The 18,591-nt window shown below is 28.0% G+C and overlaps 1 protein-coding gene across 3 annotated transcripts in view; it reads right to left on the bottom strand.

Moving 5' to 3' along the window:
- The window catches only part of LOC145186172 (inositol 1,4,5-trisphosphate-gated calcium channel ITPR1-like), a 41,024-nt gene extending 22,433 nt beyond the window's left edge, over positions 1-18,591 (bottom strand). The window contains exons 1-28 of one of the 3 annotated variants that reach the window (XM_090079741.1): positions 18,511-18,591; positions 17,910-18,283; positions 17,096-17,214; positions 16,167-16,237; positions 11,042-11,157; positions 10,307-10,393; positions 10,084-10,188; positions 9,952-10,005; positions 9,705-9,803; positions 9,284-9,367; positions 8,866-9,012; positions 8,549-8,644; positions 8,314-8,468; positions 7,944-8,043; positions 6,374-6,534; positions 6,103-6,250; positions 5,268-5,602; positions 4,846-4,965; positions 4,557-4,679; positions 4,300-4,395; positions 3,776-3,931; positions 3,484-3,649; positions 3,207-3,327; positions 2,756-2,860; positions 2,427-2,627; positions 660-714; positions 402-567; positions 15-242 (exon numbers count right to left, since the gene is read on the bottom strand). In XM_090079741.1, the coding sequence (XP_089935867.1) occupies positions 15-242; positions 402-567; positions 660-714; positions 2,427-2,627; positions 2,756-2,860; positions 3,207-3,327; positions 3,484-3,649; positions 3,776-3,931; positions 4,300-4,395; positions 4,557-4,679; positions 4,846-4,965; positions 5,268-5,602; positions 6,103-6,250; positions 6,374-6,534; positions 7,944-8,043; positions 8,314-8,468; positions 8,549-8,644; positions 8,866-9,012; positions 9,284-9,367; positions 9,705-9,803; positions 9,952-10,005; positions 10,084-10,188; positions 10,307-10,393; positions 11,042-11,157; positions 16,167-16,237; positions 17,096-17,193 (3,393 nt within the window). In that variant the 5' untranslated portion in view covers positions 17,194-17,214; positions 17,910-18,283; positions 18,511-18,591. Of the gene's footprint in view, positions 1-14; positions 243-401; positions 568-659; positions 715-2,426; positions 2,628-2,755; positions 2,861-3,206; positions 3,328-3,483; positions 3,650-3,775; positions 3,932-4,299; positions 4,396-4,556; positions 4,680-4,845; positions 4,966-5,267; positions 5,603-6,102; positions 6,251-6,373; positions 6,535-7,943; positions 8,044-8,313; positions 8,469-8,548; positions 8,645-8,865; positions 9,013-9,283; positions 9,368-9,704; positions 9,804-9,951; positions 10,006-10,083; positions 10,189-10,306; positions 10,394-11,041; positions 11,158-16,166; positions 16,238-17,095; positions 17,215-17,869; positions 18,284-18,510 lie in introns of those variants that run through there. The other 2 variants (XR_016450092.1, XM_090079742.1) reach the window with 2 other exon arrangements.

Here is an 18,591-nt window from a genome sequence, read left to right as displayed (position 1 = left end):
AACAGACTGCTTACCACATAAGAACTAGACTCTGATGCCCTATGATCAACTGTAGTTTCACCATCAGGCAATTTGCTCAGCTTTTTCTTTGATCTAGAGTTGTATGAAGTAGAAGCTGCAGATTGTATCCAACCTTTAAATACCCACAGCTCTGATTTCTCAACAAGGAGTCTTAACTCATCTAAGTCACCTTTAATTTGCTTGTAATTATCAACATCCTCACTAGATACAAGCAGTTGCACCTAAAGTGTTAAGCACAAAGAAAGTTTAGATAACTGTGTGTCCTGCAACAATTGGACATAAGGAAAATAGGTAGGGAACTGACTTGGATCATATTTAAACAGTCTTCAATTGTAATACCATCCAATAAACAAATGCTATAATAAGATAAAATATTGTACCTGTTTGAAGGCTTGAAGAACTTCCTGTCGTTGATTAAAATGTCGAAAAAGTAATTGCAATGATCCAGAAACAAGGGGTTTATATTCATGCATTGCCAAGTTTAGTAAGACACGCAAAAACATTTCTCCACCACAATTGTCTAAGTCCAAATCTATGTAACCATCACTAAGAAAGAGAAAAGCTGTAATAATTTTTATTATCAATATCTCAAAACAACTTCAAGATAAAGTGAACAAACGATGGATAAATAAACTCACATTGAAGTTTCGAACATTTTCTCAGCTTCAGTGCTTATGTGGTCTAAATCAACTCCTACGGAAAAAGATATATAAGTTATTAAATTATACAGCAGTCAAAAAAAATCACGTCTTTTAACATCACTTTTGCTTCATTTTTTTGATATTTTAAGTTAGAAATTAATGTAACTTTAATATTAGGTATTTGATAGTACTACTTAATGATTACAAGTGCTTTTTCCCATTTTAACTTATTCCATATAAGGGTGAGACAAATAATGAAACTTTTAACTCAAGAAGGTATTTAAAAACCAATTAGTGACATTTATTACATATTAAAAAAAAAAAAAAACACATAATCTTATTAAATGGTCAATTAACAATAACTATTACATTTTTAAATGGCACTAGATTTCCTTGATATCAAAAAATACAAAGAACTCTTCAAGCTTCCTTTATTAAGATTTATACGCTGACTCTGCAAATCTTTCTTAGACAGTCTAGTCCAAAACTCTTAAAGATTTTTGGTTTCTTACCTCTGGTTTTCTATTCTCTTTTCAGGAGAGTTTTACTAATCTAATGATTCTGATTGATAGATTTGGATTTCTTTTTCCCTAAATGTTTTCAGTAGATTTTAAGATTTCTAGTGTTGCTAACATAACCTTCCAGAATTTGCCTTTTTCTCACTTTATCCAAATTCTTCATAAGTTTTTGACAACCTCTTCACTTTTTCATTTAAAATTTGTAAATTATTTCATTACAGCTTCATTTTTGTTTTCAATATTTGTTAAAAAAAGGCACTACATCTTGTTATCTATAATTTTTTCTTTTTTCCTTTTAAGGAAGCATATTTATAACAAAAACTAAAAATCATATCTTTGACTGACAGGATATGATATGTATTTTACTCCATCAAATCCATGTCAATTTAGAGAAACAATCCTAAAGCGTGAAAATATCTTTTTACACTTCCAACAGCACATTTTGTACTTTTTGATTTTATACTTTTTGTACAGTTCTGTGAACACCTTGGTTTTCTCTAAGTGTCTTTTACGATGCTTTTTTCTTGCATGTTACAAAAGGTTGAATTTCTTTTCATTTATCTCCTCACACTTTTTAACATTTAATAGCATTACAAACTCCTGTTTTTGACACTCTAAATTCAGGTTTGAAACCTTTTGAATAATGAATTCCTGCTTCCTATGACACTGCTTTCAATCTTCTCATTCTGCAACTATTTATAATTTAAATATCATCTAAAACTACTTAAATAAAAAAAAACTATTTATATAAAAACAAAAATATAACAAAAAAAAAATTAAAATGTAATATTCCCAACATTTTGATCCATGTTTTCAAAAGTTGTAAAACACCACATTAAGAATAGATAAAGCAATCAAAATCATCAAGTTGCACTCACAGCTGTTTACCATAAAAATTTCACCAATTTCTAACATTAAAGTAACAAAATAACAAGTTTCCAAAAAAAAAAAGGTGGTCTTATTGTCCACACATAGATTTATTGAGAAAGTTGTTTTATTAATACTTTTGTTAATATCTTCATTGCTAATTTTATTTTATAAAAGATACCAGTGACGTTATTCTAACTAGTATTTTGTTGAGTAAGTGCATTATAAATAAAGTAAAAAAACATGCTTAGTAATTTTATTTTACCTTATTTATAATACACCTACTTTGAAGGTACACAAACTTAAGTAAGCAAACTAAATCAAACAACAAACTGCCACTATTAGCTAAATTATTCTTAGAAAGATTATGCCTTTTTACCTCCACCATCACTGTCAAGAGCTTCACCTCCTCCATTCTCATTGAAATCTTTCTTAAAGATGGTCAGCAAACTAGACATGCGATAATCCAAACGAACATTCATGATATACTCAAGAATTTCAATAATTTTAAGTTTGATATTCATCACAGTTAAATCTTCTTTTCGAGATTGATTTTGAATAGGTGTGCTCTCAAACTCTACTAAAAGTGAAAATATGATTTTACTATAACACACTATTAACACTTAAATTAATGGCTGAATTTAATAAATTACCAGGTTAAAGTAAGGAGATATAATATTTAAAAAAAAAAAATTTTTTTTAAATTACAAGGTGCACTATTAGTTGTCCAATCAACATCTATTCCAAGAGCAACATTCTTCATCACATCACCAACTGCTTTGAGTGTGCTGGTCACATTCAATTGATCCTTTTCTGTATATTAAAAAAACAAAAACAATATTGATTTATGGAATTTTAGAAAAAGTCTGTTAATAATAATTTACATCAAAGGATTCTTCAACTTTTTACTTCAATTGTTTAGCAAAAAAAGATTTTTGTAAACAACATTTCATTTTAAACAAATAATAAAATTACAATAGTAAACTTAAAACATAATAGTAATTATAACTAATATAATCAATAATAAAAAAGTTTATTTAAAAAAACTATAACAGAAGAATCATGTATAAAAATGAAAATCATATAATGATTACAACGTAGAAATGCAGGGTTTGGATTCAAAGAATTCTGAGATTTTAAACAACAGCATAAATCATACTTTTAGCAAAATGTTTTGCATCTTCACTATCCAGTATAACAAGCAACATTTTTGTGAGCCTCAGAAGATCTTTAAAACCATAGAAACCAAAATGAATAAGATATCTAGCTATCTGTACAACCTGCAAATAAAAACCCCTTGTGATAAAAAAATTCATTCTTGAAAATGAATGATTTAATAATAAGTATATCTGAAAAGAAAATTAAAATAGGTACAAAAAAAGAAGAAAGACAAATAAATAAAAGAAAAAATATTACATGTGAAGAAAAAAAAACACCTCATATGTCAGCTTATTTTGATCATCATCCATTGTATCCATATCAACTGAAACTGCTATATCATGTAAATAATTTTCCACAAAATTCATGGTGGGCTTGAATGAAGATACATTTATTTTTTCAGATTTTCCATCACATTGCTCCTCTCTCATATGGTTGTCATACCTAAAAATAGAGAAAAAACAAACAATAAACTAATAAAAATTCTTTAATAAACAAAGAAAAGAAAGAAAAGGAAAACAATTTATTTTTTCCTCTTATTTAATTATATCTGTAAAAAAGATTACATACTCTTCTATTGTGTTTCTGGTAGGAATCTGTGACCACAGCCTTGCATATCTAATAGGTGATACTGGTTCTTGAGGGTCACGGTCAATGTGCAAGTGTAACATGAGTCGACAAAATGTAGCACGAAGAGTTAAAGGCAACCCATGATCTGCAATACATCTAAAACAAATTTTTAAAAATGTACAAAATTTAACAAACATGAACTGATATTAAAATGGGCAATATTAAATGATTTAAAATCATAATTACATTATTATGTCAACAAACAAAAAAGACAAAAAAAACATAAATGGCAACTTAATAAACAAAATTTAAAAAGCTGAGAAAATCACTTGAGCTAAGGATATCCAGCATTCTAATCTATATTATGACTTAAAAAATAGGATTTATTAGCCATTTAAAGATTAAGATATGAAAATATGGATAATCAAACAGCCTCTTTACAAATTTACTTACTTCCAAAACTAAGAAGTTTTAGATTACAATACTATATATATTTAAATTTTACTAATATAAGCAGTTAATACCTTAACATTAACTCAAGATCCAATTGTTTGCTAATAATATTTACAGCCAGATACTGGCGATCCAAACACATTTTGGCAAACAATTGCAGCTGATATCTAAATATAAAAGAAAAAAACTTTCTTTTGATAGTTTTTTGACTTTAAACAAAATTGAATTCAATTTAATGCAACCAAATCAAAAGCAACTTTTAGTGTCAATTTAATACAAGTATCAAAAGCAACTTTTTATATCAATAAAAGATATTTTTGCAAACAACCTGTAGTAATTTAACAAATTGACATCATCTGCATGTCCATAACCTGCATCTCTTGACAATTGACGTTGGGATTTATGCTGTGAGCCACCTTCCCAAAATAAATGGACTTCTCCTTGATACATTCTTAAAGATTAAATTTTATCATAAATTAAGAGTAAATATTTTATTGATATAAATGTAAAAAAAACAACAACTGTTTATTGCTAATGTTTAACATGACACCATCCTTCTGCTTTACAAACTGCAGCAAAGCTATCTTTTAATAGAAGCTTGAATTATAGGCATTCACCTAGTTTCAATTAGCAGGTCAGAATTTTTAGGATTAAGCACAGCTTTACATATAAGTTCTTGCATAGCTGGTATAGCAGTATTGTTTGATACACATAAATCAGATAGATAGTCCAAAAATCTAAACAAAGATATAGATGCTTTACAAAAGATTTAAAAATACCACCCATTAAATACTCAATAATATAGATTGGTACAAACTAGTAGTATTACAGGCTAGTAGCCATTAAACATCAACATCAATTAAGTTACTGGATCAAATGTTTAATTGCAAAGTGAATGACAAAATACAAAAATATCAGTTTCAATTATAAAATTTATGTTCAATTTAAAGTATATAATGATAATATCAAAGATATTTTTAACACAACTGCATAATTTACTATCTAACAAATAAGGGTAAGCAGTAAAGGTAAACAATACCGACATTCTCTCTTTTTTCGTACAAGAGTAACAAATGTGTCTATTTCAGTAGTAGTGATGTGCTTTTCTAGCAACTTTCTGTTGTTATGCACCAGATCTGTGATAGTTTCTTCAGCCATTAAATCATATCCAATCTGTGACTGCATAAATCCAAACTGTTTTGCAACATATTCTTGATTTTTACGATAGTCATTAGCTGAGTTTTGCAGAAGACGATAGCAGAGTCTTAGTATATGTCTTATAGGAGCATTTCGCTGCTCAGAGATTTCATCAATTTTAAGTAAGGGACCAGCCCCACCTTTATCCAAAAAAGGAGCCCGAAGAAGTTGAAATATCTAAACCAAGGAAATACAAATTTTAAGACCTTACAAGCTAGCATAAAAAATAAACTTAAAAATCATTTATAAAAACAGCAACAACAAAAAAACCTGTTTTTCTGAATAAATTTTTTAAAATTCCAACAATTTAGGAAAACAACAACAACTCCTGCATCAAAACATTTTATTATGTTTTTAAACTACTTTTATGTCTTCTTAAAAGCTTTTCATTTTTTTTCCCTCCATTTTTTATTGCAATACATTTATTAACTTTCTTTTAAAAGAAAAAATTGATTTTACAGCTTTTTTGTTGAAATGTTACATCCTGTATAAAATATTTCTTGATAAATATTTTATAAAAATTAGAACAGCTTTAATGTTTTTGACAACTTCCATTTGTTAATATTTATTATTGAATTTATCACAACTATAAACAATTTTTTTCTTATTAGATATCTTTAATCTACTTTTTTATTAGAAAATTGAAATACTTGACTGGGAAACAAGAAAGATTTTACCTTTTTTAATATGTTCTGTTCACGAATTAGCTTTTGTCTTTCTCTATCTGGGCTTGGGCAGGTAAGCTGCAAGACATCCTGTTTTGTCAATGATAAATCCATGCTCAACATGAACAAATTTAAATCAGTCAGCAGCTGAGTTAATGCTCTAAACAAAACATCTTTCATAATTGACTGCACCAGGTAATATCATAAAATTTGCTAAATTAATGATTTCAACATAAACTTTAAAAAGCATCAAAAGTTTACTAAATAACTGCCAACAACTAACCTTCTGTCTAGTTGAGACATATTCCCTTCTTCCACATAAGTTATAAAAACAGTTAATGCTTTGCTGGCATCACTCACAAAATCTAAATCTCGAACTTCTTCTGCTACAACTTGAATTATTGCAAATGCTTCCTTATCTTCTTTTATTTGTGCACATCCAACCTATAGTAATATAGTAATATAGTAATAAAGATTTGACGTTTAATTAATGAAAATAAATTCAGAGTAATTATCTTATGAACATTATTTTTATATTGGTATTTGCACAGATAACAATGTAAAAATAAAATTAAAGAAATAACACAAACAAAAAAAAGCCACAAAACACTAACAAAATTAGCTCTGGTTTCAAAAATCTCACTTAAACGAAAAAAGTTAATAATGGAGATTAGTTTCTTGCATAGTTGATCAATGCTTATTAAAAATGGCACATTTGATTAGAACTATTAAATTTCATCCAAGTAGAAATAAAATTGAAAAATAAAGAATTTTTGTGCTTAAACTGCATCTTTTTTTTGAAATGTTACCACTGACTTCTTTTAATTAGCAAATATTTTAAAGTTGCGGCACTCAAACTATTTTTATTTATCAAAGTATTAGACCTGTAGTTATTAATTATTTTTTTTTAGGAAGCTGGAGTAACAGCTTATTGGCCTGGTCACCCTTTCAATTCAGTGCTGTGGAAAATTTTATAACAAGTTCATTTGGGTTCACAAGGTTCTTTTCATGCTGACCAGGTAAAAATATTTTTTCATGATTCATTAAAAAATTATTTTAAGTATCAATTTAATACATTTTTTTATTTGTGTAGAAAAAATAAAAAAAGAACATAGTTAAAATAAGTTTAATTTTAACTATGTTCTTTCTGTAAGTGTTCTTTTGGAATTGTAAAAGAAAATGACTACAGAAAAACTCTCTGATGGATTTATGTTCTGTCTGTCTATGGAGAACAGAATCAAAGTCACCATTGAAGCATTGGAAAATAAATGAATGAGAATGACTATTTAGCAGTTTTTCCTAGATATCATCAAAAAACTAAAACCTGTTCTAGAACTCTCCAAACAAAACAAACAAAAAAACAAAAACAAAGGCTGTGCTCTTCATAAATTGTTCTTTAAACAATCTTCTAAAGACTAATTTTGTTAATAGAAAATAAAAAACAATACAGTGAGAATTTTTTCTATGTTAACAAGAAATAAGAGTTTGTATTCAATACAAATATGAATACAGACGGAGTGTCAGTTTTTTATAAAGAACAATAAAAGAAAAATCCTAAGATTGCTTTCTTGTGAGTGGTCAAAAAAAAATTATGAAAAGAACTATCATCACTGTCTTTAAATGGGTAACTTTAATGAACATAAAAGTATTGAACATGAAAGTAGTTAAGGCGAAATTTAAAACCTGGACCAGATTTAAGAGGGAGGAGAAAGGCAGTTGGAGAAACCTTATTTTTATTTGCAAATATCTTTTTCTTACATAACTATAGGAATGAACCTCTGTGTATGTCATGACTTTGAACTAATTGGTCAATTGCAATCATTGAAATGACAGCAAGAAAAACATTTCTTTACCTTATGCATTACAGGTTTGTCTTCAGATACATCAATAGGAATTGAAGTGGAATGGACCCAAGTTCCAGTACACAGGTGCTTTAGCCGAGTGTATGATGATCTAAAATTTATGAATAAAAGTGGGTTTAAATTTAAAAATACAAAAGCTATATATATATATATATATATATTCCATTTTTATAACTCGTTCATTAAGATTGCTCAGTCAGTTTAACTTTTTATTTTGAGCTTAAAGCTTCAGTTAAAGTCTCAATTTAAATATACAAGAGTCTCAAAATTGTCAAAATGGAATATGCTAATGAAAATAGAAAATCACTTTAATTTAAATGACAAACAAAATTGCTAATTCTGGAGCCAAATAGATTGTTACCTTGGGACCAAATTATCAACTCTTTGAGCTGATGTAGGATCTAATTCAAAAATGGTAGCTAAATCATTTGGATTGGTAACCGAAACAAGATGGTAAACTTGACCAGTGCCTCGCAATTTCTGTCTATTTGCATCTTTATTTGGAGAATTATCAACCTAGAAAAAGAAACTTCATACTTTAAAAAAATACAGTAACTAACAGTTTAAGGAACATAAATCCAATTAATTAAACCTACCTCTGCTGCTAAGTATCTTCCTGTTGCTAAATGTTTAAAGCGAAACAAACTATTCCACCGTGCAGCCCCGCTCAGACATGGATCATGTTGAACAACCTTCAAGAATAATACTTTATATAATATATTACATTATTTGATATATTTTATAAAAAAAATCAATTTCCATAAATTAATATATGATTATTACAAAATATTTACTTTATGTTACAATAAAGTTTTCAAACAAACAGTAGCATGCATGTAGCAGACCTGACAATTGTAAAAGAACTACTCATTACTAGGAACTTTTGAAAACATCTCATTAAGCCTAGATATACCTCAACAACCCAAAGAGCTTTTGAACTTGTTGCAGATGTGGCAGAAGCTCTAGCAGTGGTTCTTAAAAACACTTGTGACTTCTTTTGATAATCATCTAGTGTAAGAAACTTCTCTTGTTCAGCATGAAACAAACGAACAACGTCACCCTACAAAAATATTAATTTTTTTAAAGAGATATTTGTGTAAGAATGTTTTTTAAAAACATGTGCTTGCAATTAATCAGAAATTAGAACATTCTCTCAATAAAGAGCAAAACATTAATCAACCCAAACTCATGTGGTTGTAACAAAATTGAAGATAATTTTTGTGAGAATAAATTATTTGAATAAAAACATGAATGCTAAGTAAATATAGTAAATTACAGTATAAGGGGTCTGTTATTGAAACTGGAATATTATTATTCTAAGCTTTCCTTACCCCTTTTAACACATCATCAATATTTTCTAAATGATCCATGAACAGCAAAATTTTCCAGCATGTATTACAACTGACAGAATTAATCTAAAGTATATTCCATGAATAAATCATTAATTGGTTGAATCAACTAACATGATATTAATTTAATCATAGGTAGTTAAATGAAAGTTTTTTTAAAAAATTTAACCACATTTAAAATTAATTTTTAAATTGAGCAATAATTACATATTACTTTATTACTATAAAGTCACAAAATCATGTGAAATCCAAAACTCAACAAGTTTATATACATACATACATACATACATACATACATACATACATACATACATACATACATACATACATACATACATACATACATACATACATGCAATAATTTATTAAAATTTCACATTTTGAAAATTATCCAAAGTAATACCTCTCTACACCCTGGTTTATCTGGCAATACATATTTGCTGGCATGCAAAGGCTGTCCTGAATTCACTGGATTTAGTATAACTTTATCACCAAGCACAACCTATAAATAAATTTAAGGACCAAAAAAATCAAGAAAAAAAGTCATGGAATTTAATGAACTGTTTAAAATAGGAGTAACAAGAAAAGCAAGAGCAAAATTTTCAGGTGGCCACTAAAATCTTTCACTTTTTGAGATGGAGATTACTTACACTTTCGCCATTGGAACGTAGCTTGTAGAATGGCATAATGTAGAACCATGAACCCTTTAAAAAGACATATAAATAATAAAAACAAAATAAAAATAGGTAACTTTTAAATTAACAAAATTGTATTTATCAAACCTCATTTCCTTCTGCATCAAGAGATACTCTCATTGCATTTTTTTCCAAAAGAGCAGGCAACCTTTTGTTTACTGTTAAATATTTTTTACTTTTAGGGTGCAGCAGCTAAATAAAATTTAAAAAAAAAAGGTAATCTGAAAAAGAAAAAGAAAAAAAAAAAAGAGATTTGAAATTTCCAATGGTACATTAAGAGTTTATATTTGTCAATTCAAGAAATACACACCTGAATTATTCCTCCATATGTTACAACAGTTCCAACCAGTTTCTTATTATCTTCCTCATTTTGTTTTTTTTCAAGTTCAGCGGCATGCTGAATATAATTTAAAATATATACAAATTTTGCATGCTTCATTCTTAAATGAATACGAATTTTCCTTGTTACATTTTTAAACATAAAAATTTCCTTGCTAATATCATAACCTTACAAATTTCAAAGTACATCAGATCAGATGTGTAGTACCAGCTAAATAGTCAAATAAAAGACAATTTCATGTTATTTAAAACTTAAAATCAATTAGCCTGGGAAATTAATTTGATTATTAAGTTATCAATTAATAATCAATGTTTTAATTTTATTTGTAGAGTTTAGGAAAATATGACAAATGCCTTTTTTTCTTTTTTTATTAAAAATTTGATATTAGGAGCAAGATTATGAATTTGGAAATCTGAAAAAAGAATTTGATGTAAAAAACACCTATTTTCAGAAATGATTAAAAAAAAGGTAGCATGTTTAGATGCATGCTCTTCAACTCATTACTTTTGACCAACCATTAAGCACACTATTTAGCATGAAGAAAATAAAAACAGTTTTAGATTAATCTAAAAATATAAGAATAAAGTTTAGTTCCAGCTCTATTTTTTAATTAAAGACATAAATAGTAAAAAATTATGTGCATTTGAAATAAGTTTTGGAATCTTTATCCTTATACTTTTATAGACTATTTATAATTGTACCCACATGAAGCTTTTTAAGCAAAACAGCATCACTTGTACTTGAAAGAGTGGGTTTTGCAGCTTTCCAGAATTGGTTTTGAGCTGAATATCTGTTCATAGGAGATACTTTAAACAAGCAATCTAAAATTTAAATGCTAATACTATACTATTTACAATATTTTTAAGTGTTTATTGGCAAAACTTCTGTAAACACATTCAAATAATAATTTCCATGACTGCAACATGCAAAGTTTAACAAAGACTTCATCTAAACTAAAAAAGAGCTTAATTACTGCAAAAGAGCTGACAGTAAGCATGAATATGACAGAAAAGAGCTGATGGAAAGCAAATCAAGTATTAAGAATAAAATATTGAGAGCAGTTTGTCTACCAATATTCAAAATTTTTATGCAATTTTTATGATGTGAAAGGCTGGAAGCAAGGCCATGTCGATTAGACATGCAAAGAAATTGGAGAACACCATGCTAAAGATCGAACTTAAAGTTATGCAACTAGAAGACTATGTTTATTCCAAAGCATATAGTTATATGATTGATAAATTGACTATAGCCCTGCAGGCAAAAACTAAACCACAGAAACAAGCAAGTATTCTAAAGTTCTACAAAATCTGAATTATCATTAGTTAAAGACATCTATAGTTTTTAATATTTTCATCTTCAGGGAACCTCTTTCATCACTATAAAACAAGTGAAAATGAAGGAATTCAGAATATACACTAGCATAGAGAGATTGCTTGTAGAATTGGAAAAGTTTTGGTAATAATTAATTGATCTTTTTTCAAAAACTGCTTTATATTAAATTCATAAGAAAATCTTTTTATCGACAAGTTAGCTTTTTGCACTTGAAACTCTTTTCAATCAAATGATAAGTGGAAATGTTGATTAAATTTTCTTCTTTAGAAAAACTTCCCTCTATAATGAATGTAAGATTGTTTTTAATCAATTTTTTCTTTTTTAGGTGATGAAAATCAAAAAGACTGTCAGGAATGATAATGGGGTTTTTGAAATATTTTGAGAACTACTAAAGCAATTTTGATTGTTTTTTTTTTATTGCTTTAAAGCAAATTTATCTGCAAATACAAAAAAGCTTTTAGAGAATCTTATCTTCAAGCTGATCACAATATTTTCAAAATTTAAAGTGTACACTTTACATAAGCCTTTGGAAAACAGTTTTTATAAAATTTTGTGATGCCACACTAAATATTTGGTAGAATTGATTGATGCCTGATACAAATTCACCCATGCAGCTCACATTTAGTGTTTGCTTAAAGTTCTTCAATTGTAGTTGTAGCACTTTTGCTGTATTTATGGTTTTTGGAACCAAATTGACTCCATTTTGTTAACACCATTCATGAAACAGAAAACGAAACACTGGAGCTTGCAGTTGGTTTCATCATCTATTAAAATGCACTTTTGGTTTCCTTGAAACTTTTATTGCAGCAGTTTTTGGCTTAATTTTCCCAGAATTGCTATTGGAATATTCCAGGGAATTTCTTCTTGCTGTAGGTGTCTTGTAGCAATATCTATTTTTGACTTCTTGGATTGTTAACTTTGGAATACCAGTATTTTTGTCAATATTCTGAATAGGGTACTCTAGATTTGCATCCACCCCCCTGATTACTTTTTGATCAAGTTTTAAACTTAATAGACCTCAACTTTCTTTCTGACCTGCAACCTTCACTTCACAATTTGATGATACAACTGGCAGTTTTTCTTTGAAATTTATACTTTTTTTTCTAGCAAATTAATTGGAATCTCATAATTTTTAAGCCACTTGTCCTAAATAAATTTTCTAACTTCTACTCGCAAAATATTCTTTGTTTACAATCGACTTTTGTAAAACTACTGTTATATTTTTTGAAAGGGAGATAAATTTGCTTTAAAATGGTAAAAAATGATCAAAATTGATTAAGTGATTCTCTAAATATTTCAAAAATCCCATGGGTCATTATTATTCTGGACAGTCTTTAATGCAGCCATACTAGTTCAGACTGGAAGTAGTAGAAATTTGAGTTGTAATTGGGAAAATGAGACACTCATATGAAATCTTTGCAGAGGTTTTGATGGTTAGTGTAACTTACAGAGGCAACAAACTGTGAATACCATTATGTTTTAACAATTGAAAATGGATATGGCCATGTATAAGCCAAAACTTTTAGCTGCTTAGATGAATCAAAAATACCTTTAGATATATATAATTCAGAAACTTAAGAAGCAACTATGGAATTTCTGTTGTGGCTGCTTTAAGCAAGCAATAATTCTCAATTGTTTCAGAATTGTAGAATTTCATTCTTGTCAGTAATTGCTGTAAAGATAGAGGATTTAGTTTACAAAAAAAAAAAAAAAAAAATAACTAAAAATTCAAGCCATAGCAATCTTGTTTGTACTGAAAATGTTTCATAACTAGTTTAATATAAAGCAGTATCTTTTCTGGTATCATAAAAACAGGATGCTTTCTGGTGTCATAAGAACAGGACCTTTTCTGGTATCATAAGAAAATGATCTTTTCTGGCATCATAAAAACAGAATCTTTCTCTAATATATTGAAGATCTAAGTTAATGAAAAAAAAAAATAAAATAAAAAAAATAAAAAAAAAAAAAAAAAAAGCAATAATGAGATGAAATATTGAGTATCATCCTCATAAAAGGTAAAACTCCCTAAATTTTTTCCATGACAACAAACAAACAAGACAAACAAACAAAATTTCCACAGTAAAAAGTAATTACAATATCAAATAACATATTATATAGTATATCAAAAATATATGCATTGGATTTGCAGACTAGGTTAACAGCCATAAATAGAAATGTATTGTAAATGTATTTATTATTGTATATTTTATTATTCAACTTTTTATATACCATGAATAGGGGTTAATTTTCTTAATTGTAAAATTCTTGGAAGTGCTCCAAAAAATTTCATTTGGATTAAAAAATAAACACAATAATTCATAACAATTTGGTAATTCACTGCTATACTATGTGTCACATGAATAACCTCTCAAGATAGCCACCATTTGCATTTGAAATTTGTACACATGAGAATAAGCTGTCAAAATATCCTTGTAAGTATATCAATGTTTACATTTTAAAATTAATTTGATGAAATAATAAGGTTTATGAAATAATTACAAACTTATGCATAATTGTTAAGTTCATTTTTAACCTATTAAGGACAATTAGAGGTGGCCAAAGTTACCCAAAAATCTATCCTATTATTGGGGTCATTTTGAGTCAAAGTTGATCCCTTGAAGTTTGATCCAGAGTACCCCCAAAAATTATGCTGCTAATTGCAATTAGATAATAAATACCACTTAAGCATTTGTGATTGAACGAAAATAATACATCATATGGTATGATTATTCATTTTGGCTTTTATTATCTCAAATTTAAAATACCGCACACCTACAAGCCAAAATAATTGACAAGAACATAAGGCAGTTGTTATGAAGACATACTGACAAAAGTAGTCTAAACTTACCTTGACAAACAAGTAAGGTCAGTCATTGTTTTTAAATACAAAAGGCCAGATTATGACTGTCTGGAGGTATTTCACAATTGCCACAGAGATTAAATATGAAAGTGAATGTGTCAAAAAAAGAGTAGATATTTTTCACCAACCCCTCAATGAATAATTTACAATTTTAGTTAATTTACTCTTTAAGACATCCCAACTGAAACCATAATAAATTATGATGAAACAAATCTTTCAGATGACCTTAGTTGGAAGAAACTTATGAAAACAAAGTACCCAGAGACCAGCCTAATGTTTGGTGGATTTCTGCAGGGGAGTTTCAGCCCACTTATGTAGAATACAAGGCAGAGAGGCACACATGGACTGAAAATGGTCCACAGTGGGCTCACTACAACTGCTCACATTTCAATATCTGAAGCATTTCTCGCCAATCTTTAAGAGTTAGATATGGAAAAGAAAATGAACTCATGTCCTTTAGTAAAAGGAAAAAGACCAAATGTAGAGCCTGGGAAAAGTGTCAGTGGACCTTATGATTCTGGTTTATTGCATGCTGCCACACCAGCCAGTTTGGGTTCAGCAAATGACTCACCAGTGGCTCTTTTTTGTGGAACCTGCATCAGACAGATACTTAGATTCAAATTCAGAGAAAGATTAGCTTTCTGAGCTGGAAATACCTTTCTTGGAATCAGATGAAAAAAAAAAAAGTCCCATAGTCAAAAAATATTGTTGAAAAATTTCTATTTCAATAATTTGTTTTATCAAGTTTTCTTTATTACAAAAATATTTGCTATTCATTTTTTTATCACTGCATTTTATTATTTTCAATATATACTTTTTTATTACATTTTTTAATTAAGTTTTTTTTTTATGAGTCATATTTTTTGTTTTAAACTTCATAGATTTATTTTAGGGATTAGATGGATTTATGACTGGCAATAAAATTACCATTTAGAAAACCAATTGCATAAGAAGATACCATAACATACAAACTTTTAACATATTACTAAATTCTTGGGTTTTTCATTTTATGATAGAAAGATTTAGTTAACAGTTGAAAAATGAATTGCTCATTCTGATTCTCTTCTTCAAATAGACACACACCAGTACAACCTTTTTATCATACTTACTTGCCAAGATTTTCTTCCAACTATGAGAGATCTCAATATTTATAAAAGTATTGTCAAATAGTCAATAAACCTTCCATCAGAATTTGCCAAGCCATAGTTATGTGATTCAACCAGTAATATTTAAATGATTATCCTTTAATGATTCTTCATAGGTAGTAAAGGTTCAAAAGAGGACTTCCTTTAATGCTTTCTTTAATGGACAAAGAGTTTTGTAAGTTTGTTACTAGCATTATTAGCAGACTGAGAATGCAATCATGGACTATCAAATCATGAAAAATTATTGTTGAATGAAAGCTCATAAGAGTTCATTTTTGTAAAAGGTTTATTAAGGTTACATTGAATGCAGCTGTGCAAATAGTCTTTTCAAAATTTGTACACAGCAGCCATACAAATAGCCTTTTCAAAATTTTATATATATGACATGTTTATATATATATATATATATATATATATATATATATATATATATATATATATATATATATATATATATATATATATATATATATATTTGCAACTTAAGAATTACCTCTAAATTTAGTGGGTGGATTTTCTAAATTTCCAGCTTCAGGTTCAACCACTACTCTATCATCTACCAAGCTAGGTAATAAAGAAAAAAAAATTATTTTTATGTTGTTCATTTGTACTAACTGACTGAACATTAGATAACTGTTATATTACAGTTAGCGAATCATTACAGGAACCTTTATGAGCATTCCTTTTACAAACATTTTCTTATATACATGGCATTACCCCAACTCATTGGATGTAAACACAACCTTTTTTAATTCGAAGTTTTCAAAATGTTACACAAATTTAAGTTACAGATAAGTAAGAAACATAGAAAAGGTGAAATTATATAAAACAAACCAGCTTGCATTTGCACAGACTCAAACTTTAAAAAAAAGTCTTTTAATTTCTCATTTATATATAGGCAAAGCCTATGTTTACTACTCCTTTAAAATAATATACCTTAATTTATATAACACACATTTACATATACCTGAAGACCACAGGAGAAAAAAGAGCAGTCATACTTTTAGGTTTTTTTACTTTGGGTTATCAATACTTTAATTTAAATCTATTAAAAATGTTTAATATTTGTTCATTTAGGAATAAAATAAAAAATAAAAAAAATACAAACAAGTTAGACAAGGTCCTCAGTCTTTCTGTTTCTCTTATAAAAGTCAAGGCTTACAAAGAAGTGTTAAATCTTATTTTAGAAAAAGACTTAAGCGTGCAATCTAAAATGAGTATTTGAAAGAACTTTCATTTAGCTATAATAAATTTATTTAGATCTAATTTTACCACAGTGCTTATCTGCTCAGGATTAATCAACCTAAACTCAGTGAAAGCCTGCTCTGTAGGTGGAAACATTAGCTAGTTCTACTTAAAATATAAAAACATTAAACAAGTCCTAAAATTATACAAACAAATTTTCAATTAATACTTCCTTACCCAAGTGTACTTATAAATCCATTTACAGCACCTTCTGCATAGAGTGATATAATATCCCCTATATGTAGAAAATGAGATGAGGTCGAGGAGGTCATCATAATTTACCATATGTTTTTGATCTACAATTTGGAAATCATTTAGTTAATAAGTGCATGCAAATGTATTTAAAAGAATAAAACACCTGTACAAATATTATACTTTTTTTACAACATTGTACACACATACATGCATACATACATACATACATACATACATACATACATACATACATACATACATACATACATACATACATACATACACATATACACACATACATACATTTAGCTTTAGTGTGTAAATGTTTTTTCATATATTTTTAAACTAAAAAACTTAGGAATGTTTAGTAAAACCTAATACATTCATCATTCTACAATATTTTTAGTGAATTTATAATTGACAATCAAATCTTTTGATTTGCAAATTGTAGTTGTGATGATAAATCTGGTCAGGCCAGATCACTTGACTTTTACAAAAGGTCTTACAAGTAGCTAACTAATTTTGTTTTACATGTATAAATATCCCAATTCTATGTAATTAATTTTTATAGGGCTCTTTCGCCTAACTTTGTTTTAACAACTATAGTTTGAGGAGAAAATTAAGTTAAACACCACTGCGACTTTTTACGTTGTGTAATTAATGGTATTCCATCTATTGATTAAAATAACAATCAATTAATTATATATAATACCGACAAAATTAAACTAAATAAAGTAGAATAGGATGTCACATTACTTCAATTCAACGAACTGCTTATTGAAATTTATATACATACTCTGTATTTCGAAAAGAGTGTACTTTATTTTATAATTTGTAGGTATATAAATTCCAGACGCAACAGAAATAGTAAATAATACGGTAAATATCCTAATTCCAGACGCAATAGTATAACCGCTGTGAGTAAATGAAGTGGCTTGGATCGAGCGCAAACCGTTCTCTTCTTTAGATAATCCGATCGCAGGAAACTAACACAATATCTCTAAAGTCGCATGGATTTAAATGTTGACTTCTATGTTATGGCTAAATCTGGACTCCTTTATAATTTATGTAAAAAAGTTTCTTGTCGTTAGATTTTGTTTTATCACACTACACCACCATTGTTAGCTTTGTTTGGAAATTCACTAAAGATTTTCATTTTGAGAATATCTCCTGAAGTGAAAGAAGAAAATTCAAATATCAAATGTAAAATTTTAGATGATAAAATCGTAAATTACGTAGTTAAATATTAAAAAACAATTTACAAAGTAAAAGTCGAATTGAGCTTTTCCTAAACTAATTGCACAATCTCGACTTTGTTTTGTAATGTTGTCATGGAGACTGGGAGCCAAAAAAAAAAAAAAAAAAAACTTAAAAAAGAAATCGTAATAAAGTTATACCGGGTTTCCCGTTTTTGAGAACTTTCTAGACGCGGAATACTTTACTGCTCTATTTTCTTCTCCGGAAAAGTTTTGATATTA

Source organism: Hydra viridissima, unplaced genomic scaffold (genome assembly GCF_058129835.1).
Source record: "Hydra viridissima isolate aposymbiotic clone 2 unplaced genomic scaffold, HvirCarnegie_v1 scaffold_2, whole genome shotgun sequence".
NCBI classification, from domain to species: Eukaryota; Metazoa; Cnidaria; class Hydrozoa; order Anthoathecata; family Hydridae; genus Hydra; species Hydra viridissima.
Note: the sequence above shows the minus strand (reverse complement) of the source record. Positions and strands in the feature narration are given on the sequence as shown.